The 7,500-nt window shown below is 37.0% G+C and overlaps 2 protein-coding genes across 2 annotated transcripts in view; one reads left to right on the plus strand and one right to left on the minus strand.

Moving 5' to 3' along the window:
* The window catches only part of LOC137631210 (uncharacterized), a 113,459-nt gene extending 106,004 nt beyond the window's left edge, over positions 1 to 7,455 (minus strand). Inside the window, exons 1-2 of the mRNA XM_068362957.1 lie at positions 7,236 to 7,455; positions 1 to 532 (exon numbers count right to left, since the gene is read on the minus strand). The exon at positions 1 to 532 is cut by the window's left edge and continues 80 nt beyond it. Of these exons, the coding sequence (XP_068219058.1) occupies positions 1 to 400 (400 nt within the window). The 5' untranslated portion in view covers positions 401 to 532; positions 7,236 to 7,455. The remainder of the gene's footprint in view (positions 533 to 7,235) is intronic.
* Positions 1 to 7,500, plus strand: part of LOC137631208 (uncharacterized) — a 360,284-nt gene that overhangs the window by 7,426 nt on the left and 345,358 nt on the right. The window lies entirely within an intron of this gene.

The raw sequence follows: 7,500 nt of genomic DNA on the forward strand, positions 1-7,500 counted from the left end.
CTGCTGAACTTCGTTTCAAACGTCTGCCCTGTCTAGGAATATTGGAGAGCTCTCCTTTCGAGAAGGCGGCTGGAAGAGTAACAGCCGATGACGTATCGGTGTCCAGGGATGCTGGAGTTGGAGTTGGGTGCGGAGTAGTCTGATGGCTTTGTAACTTTTGCTTCTCGGCAAAAGCAAGGATCTGTCCCCTGAGGAGGTCCACCTCCTTCATGATAAGTTCCTTTCTCCTCCCTCTCTGCACCAAAGTCTCTTCGAGGTCCACCATGGCCCTTTCCATGCGATGATACAGGAGAAGAAAAGAAATGGCTTGCAAGAATGCGAGGAAGCCAAGGAAAGAGGAGAGGAGAGGCAAGAAGGATTTCCCCTTGGGATCAGGGGAGGGGTCCTGGATGTTCATCATTTTGAAGGACCTCCTATTGCCTCAGGGTACCACTGAAGTTCTCCTTTCGTATAAGTTATTCTCAAAGTTCAGGGCGTTAGTTTTTCCATACTATTATGATGGAATATTATGTTCTTCACGATCTGAAGGATTCTGAAAGGAAAAGAAAAAGAACAGGAAGTATTATAATTTTACAAAACGAAATATGAATGATGATGATCATTATCGTTCAGAACATGGTAGTTAGGACGAGATCATCTGGAACGCACAGGATCTAGAGAAAAGTTAAGATAGTGGATGAATCCTATAAAAAGAACTGAAACTATATATATATATATATATATATATATATATATATATATATATATATATATATATATATATATATATATATATATATTATATGGCTCATAAGGAGTGCCTTTCTACAACTTATGATCCCCATTTATTCAGGGTTTTTTAGATCTGTCTTTCCTCCACCCTTTCATTCTTCCTTACGTCTACTTAACTAAACAGGCGGAACCGTGAGTGACTTGCAACCCATGGTTTTGCAGTTTTAGCGTTACCCATCACTTCATATATTTCAGTCGAGATCATAATCTCACCATCTATCTGTGTGAGCTAGGGATTGGGGTTTTGGTGTTCCATTTGGTGTAACAGGCTATTATTATTACTAGTTAAGCTACAACCCTTGTTGGAAAAACAAGATGCTATAAGCCCAAGGGCTCCAACAGGGAAAAATAACCCAGTGAGGAAAGGAAATAAGGAAATAAATAAATGATATGAGAAATAATGCACAATTGAAATAAAATAGTTTAATAATAGCAACGGCATTGAAACAGATATTCCATATATAAACTAAAATGACTTATGTCAGCCTTTTCAACATAAAAACATTTGCTATTATTAAATAATACTCCCTGGTACTAGCTTATAGTTTGCATGTTCGGTATGTGAAATGGTGCAATAATCTTTCCCTTGCTTATGCCACTCATGAGTAATTTCTGAACCTTTAAAACACTGATTCATTCTTTTACCTAAAGTACTGTTTTCAAGCCCTAATTCATACTTCCAGGATCCGTACCTTTCTATTTCACATGTCGCATTTACTAAGTAATAATAAATCGAAATGGTTTCCGCTTTTCCTTTCACTGACATTGAACATCAATACTCTTCGCATTCCCTGAGAGAGATCAGTTCATCAAACTTTCACCTGGGATCCACACGGCACTAGAAGAGTTGGAAGACACAGGCCTTCATGGCGGAGGGCTATGAAGCGGGAAGTAGGAGATGGCGAATGGAGAAGTATTGATTTAGAATCTCAAGATAGAGACGACTGACGAAATTTAACTGAGATCCTTTGCCAGTCGTCTCTATCTTGAGCTAAAAGCTCAATAGTTCACTCATCATCTATCACTTCACGCTTCATAGGTCTCAGTCATGTAGGCCTGTGTCTTCCAACTCTTCTAGTGCCTTGGGGAGCCCAGTTAAATGTGTGATGAACTAATCTCTCTTGTGGAGTGCGAAGAGCATGTCCAAACCATCTCCATCTACCCCTCACCACTTATGGCACTCGAGTAATCTCTCTTATAGTTTCATTTCTAATCCTATCCTGCCGTTTAGCTCCCAATATTCTTCTGAGGGCTTTGTTCTCAAATCTACTAAATCTATTTCATTGTCATACCACGACTCATGTCCATACAGTAACACAGATCTCACTAAACTGATATAAAATCTGATTTTTATATGTAATTTCAGGTAATTTGATTTACAAATCTTACTTAAGTTAGCCGTTGTCTGGTTTGCTTTTTTTCCATCTTTCACTAAACTTCAATTCTAATGACCTTATACTGGAGATCATAGTTCCTAAATACTTAAATGATTCTACATCATTAATCCTTTCTCTCTTATGGTATTTCATCTTCCATTACATATTCCGCTCTCATCATCTCTGTCTTTCTTCTATTTATCTTGAGACCAACCTCGTGTGATATTTTCATGCATTCTGATAAGCGAGCATTGCAAATCTTGTGGTGTTCTGCTTATAAAGACATCATCATCAACATACTGTAGGTCAGCTAATTTCCTATTACCAATCCAGTCCAATCTACCAACACCAACTGTTCTATGCACTACAAAATCCATTAGGAGGATAAACTACATAGGCGACAACACAATCTCTTGGAGTACTCCACTGTTCACTGGAGAGTCATTTGATATGACTCCACTAACATTAACTTTGCACTTGCTATCCTCATAAACAGACTTAATCAAATTTACAAAATTAGCAAGTGCACACTTTCAAAGGCTTTTTCATAGTCCACAAATGTCATCAAAAGTAGATTTCTATATTCTATTCATTGCTGTACAACATGTCTCGAAATGAAAATTTGGTCGGTACAGCTTCTACCTTTTCTAAATACTGCTTGTTCATCTCTCACCTCTTCATCAATTTTTTTTCTCTAGTCTCTTTAGAATAAGCATACTATATATTTTCATGACAACTGACGTACAGTAAGTGTGATGCCTCTTTAAATATTGCAATTAGTCAGGTCTCCTACTTTTGCCATTTTCACCAACACTCACTCTTTGTTCCCATTCATCAGGTTTTGCTTCTTCATGCCACATTCTACAAAATAATCTTGTAAGTATTCTGGGAGTCACTTCATTTTTTGCCAGTATCATGTCGGCAGTTATTCCATCGTAACCAGGGGCTTTCCATCTCCTGAGTTTTTTGATGATAGCTTCGACCTCAAAAACACTGAACTTATTCATGGTCACACTGAATTTATTCATGGTCACATCAAGGTCTTCATCAGCTTCAGGTATATTAATCAAATTATTCCCATCATATCTCCTATTCATGACCTCACTAAAGTGTTTCATCCAACGTTGCCTTTCTTCATTCTGTGTTGTTATAACAGATCCATCTCTCTTTTTGATGAGTTAATGCTTCTTCTTCTTTGCTCCCATAGGAATTTCATCAATAATTTTATGAGCAATTCTTACACCATACCCACTCCCTGAATTCATAGCTTTGTTAGCCCCATCTACTTTACTGTCTAAATAGTCTCTTCAGTCATTCCTGGCTTTTCTTTTGACCTCACTATCGATACTGGAATGCTTGGCATGGCCTATCTTGTAATGAAAATGTTCATTACTTCCTGAAAACCTCAATTTATGTCTTTGCCTCCTTTTTATAGTTGCATGTCACAAAACTTCACTACCAACTGACTGATATATGTTCTCAATATTACACCCTTCTTCATTAATTGTCTGCTCTTTGTCTCTCAGTCTCTAAAACTGCAAATCGATTTCTACATTCAATCGCAAATATTTCTCCGTCCTATCTCTTCTAGAAGCTTGGTTTTATCAAACTTAGATATTCTATCTACATTCCTGTTGGGTGCTTTCAGTTTTAATTTGTGTGACAATGAGGAACATGTGATCACTACCAATATCTGCACCTCTATAGCTTCTCACATTTCTGAGAGTTGTCCTTTCTTTATTAATGGCTATATGATCTATTTGGTTTTTGTAATTGCCACATGGTGAAGTCCATATATATTTGTGGATGTCCTTGTCCTGGAAAAAGAGTACCTACAATGACAAGAATGTTTGTTGAACAGAAACTTATGAAATGTGCTCAATTTTCATTTGCCAAGACCCTTAACACCCATCACATTTTCTATACCTTTATTATTCCTCCCAGCTTTAGCATTGAAGTCACCAATTATAATTTTCATATTTCTCTCTGGGATCTCATCTATTACACTCTACAGTTCTTTCAAGTATTCATCTTTCCTTATTTCAGTGGAACCATTTGTTAGTGTATAGCAAACTATAATACTCATATTGCACTGCTTTGATATGAACTTTGTTGGTAACATCACTATTTACAGCTTTCCAGGCAGTTAATGAAGTTTCCTTGCCAATCCCCTTACAACGTGTTTCACTTGGAACCAAGATATCCAGACTATATTTCACAAATTCATTCTCCACTTTCTGTAACTTTCCAATCTGATTCAGGGTTCTAACATTCCAATTACCAAATTTCAATTATTCTTTAGTATTTATAAACCAGGAGATTCTTAGCACCCAGCTACGCCTGGGACTGGGGGCCATTCTGTCTTCTCTTTTCCATTGACTGACTAAACCCATAGAGGATTCATTGGGTAGATTCATCAAAGGATAGCCAGTTTCTTGTGCCTACTAACTAAGGGACTTCAAAGAAGACGACTTGGACGATTTCAACCACGACGACAACTTTGACAATTATGACTTCGACGGCAATGACTTCGATGGCGACGACTTCGATGGCGATAACTTCGACGATGACAAGTGACCCCTGCCGGTCCTTACTAATTCCAGTAAGATCATCTGCCAGTCGTCAGGAGTATAAGCACAAAAGACATCTTGTCTATCGCCTTAAACCCAATCCATCACCCTGCTGCAAGTGACTTCGAGATTTAGTGGGCATTTCCTCCACACCCAAAGTTCTCGTTACTCCTCCAGTTTACCATCCATTTATTTAACCGTTGGTAAAAATAGATTGCTAAGATGTACTGCCTAGCACGGTATTTTGTCTATAGCAAATATTTGCAGATTCTCTCACTAGTTTCTGAAGCATATCTTCAATATCCCCAATTAGTGTTGCACAAATATGATCCACTTTATTATTCGACAACTCTGCATTCAATTTCAAAGTACTTTTCCAAATCCCATCATCTGTAATGTTCATATCCGTTTATCCATAAAGTTATTGAACAGCCATAAAGTTGGAAACCATCTTTGTCTTTAATCGCTTTTTGTAACAAACTAGTCACTCTTCCATCTATATATTTTATCACACATTTGATTCTATAAGGATATCTAACCACTCATAGCCAACAATGCTTCCTCAACTTTTGACTCTATAAGGATATCTAACCGCTCTTAGCCAACAATGCTTCCTCAACTTTTGACTCTATAAGGATATCTAACCGCTCTTAGCCAACAATGCTTCCTCAACTTTTGACTCTATAAGGATATCTAACCGCTCTTAGCCAACAATGCTTCCTCAACTTTTGACTCTATAAGGATATCTAACCACTCTTAGCCAACAATGCTTCCTCAACTTTTGACTCTATAAGGATATCTAACCACTCTTAGCTAACAATGCTTCCTCAACTTTTGACTCTATAAGGATATCTAATCACTCTTAGCTAACAATGCTTCCTCAACTTTTGACTCTATAAGGATATCTAACCACTCTTAGCTAACAATGCTTCCTCAACTTTTGACTCTATAAGGATATCTAACCACTCTTAGCTAACAATGCTTCCTCAACTTTTGACTTTATAAGGATATCTAACCACTCTTAGCTAACCACTCTTAGCTAACAATACTTCCTCAACTTTTTCCTGATACTTACATGCATTCCTTAACAAGTAGAGATCTAGTTAAGGTTATGTTAAACTCACCCATCACAATATCTTTTCATTCATGCTAACCATTGGTCTTGTTTCACTGAAAGATTTTGTATCTCTACAATATATTCGTCATATTTCAACCTTTCTGTTTCTTCAAGAACAGTTTATCTTGACAGATTCTCGTTTTCTCTCTTTCACATCCAAGAACCACAGATTCCTCAAGAAGTCCAAGAGTGTCTTTTTTTTTTTCATTAGCACTTTTTTTCAAAATATTTGAAGTAATGTTGTCAACTTCTCTTCAAAACCTCCAATTATTACTGTATTTTCTGCAAACGTAACTCTTGCCACATCAAAGTAACAGCCACCCAGCTATTCCCACAACAGTGAACCTATAACCTCATTCTTCTTTTGGCTACTCTCATCACTTCATGAGATGTATTGTGCTTATCATGTGATCCAGTCTTCTATCAGTAAACACAGTTTGTGAAAGAACTGTGTATAAAACTATAAGGTTAGAAAATTAGACATCGCTTCTTTAGCACCAAAGTATCCTATTGTCCAGCTGACTCTCCGAAAACTGCAATCCATCTTTCTCCTCTCTCTCTCTCTCTCTCTCTCTCTCTCTCTCTCTCTCTCTCTCTCTCTCTCTCTCTCTCTCTCTCTCTCTTTTTTTTTTTTTTTTTTTTTTTTTTTTTTTTTTTTTTTTTTTTTTTTTTTTTTTTTTTTAAGGGACACAATAAAATGAAACTTCAGCGGAACCACAACATCTGTTTGCACAATATTAGAAAGATTTCTTACTTCATTGTCCCGCCTGGCACTTTATCACTGTAAACACTAAAAGTGACGTCACACGCACGCGCTGTTCCTACCATATGCGAGTATGTATGTCAGCGGATTGCACCCACCCTAAAATCGGAAACTGTACCGGATATTACTTTGTTTATTTGACGGCAAATTGTTGGAAAAAACAATCCGATAATGGCTTAGATTAAAACGCAATACGAAATCGGCTTTACAGGAAATTAGCTTCTGAAAGGATAAAAGAACGTTATTGCTATTAATATTGCTCTGACCTTTTCCATGGCCTTGAAATAATGATGCTTCATTTTTATAGGATTGCACAGAAGGAATAAAAGGCAAAGCTGGATAAGGATAGAGGATTATATATATATATATATATATATATATATATATAAAGAGAGAGAGAGAGAGAGAGAGAGAGAGGAGAGAGAGAGAGAGAGAGAGAGAGAGAGAGAGAGAATATATATATATATATATATATATATAGATATATATATATATATATATATATATATAAAGAGAGAGAGAGAGAGAGAGAGAGGAGAGAGAGAGAGAGAGAGAGAGAGAGAGGAGAGAGAGAGGAGAGGAGAGCTAATTATCTCCCTCCTCTTCGGCCAAACTTTTCTTTTTTGTAAGTTACTTACTTTTCCTTAATTCTTGACTGCCCAATGACTTGAAGAAACTGAAGCAACCACTTTCAACTAGCAGAAGAAAAAAAAGGTGAAATCTTGATCAGGCACATAGTGACATCTCTTTCAACATTGAAAAAAAGGCACTGTCTGAAACGACGTGAAACAGAAAACCAACGAATATTATGAAACACTTAAAAGAAAAAACTCTTAAAAAAGAACTCTTAACACGTCTACGCACTTCGAAGTCTGAGGCACTACAGTCGTATGACGCTTTGAA

This window comes from Palaemon carinicauda, chromosome 39 (assembly GCF_036898095.1).
Source record: "Palaemon carinicauda isolate YSFRI2023 chromosome 39, ASM3689809v2, whole genome shotgun sequence".
Lineage (NCBI taxonomy): Eukaryota > Metazoa > Arthropoda > Malacostraca > Decapoda > Palaemonidae > Palaemon > Palaemon carinicauda.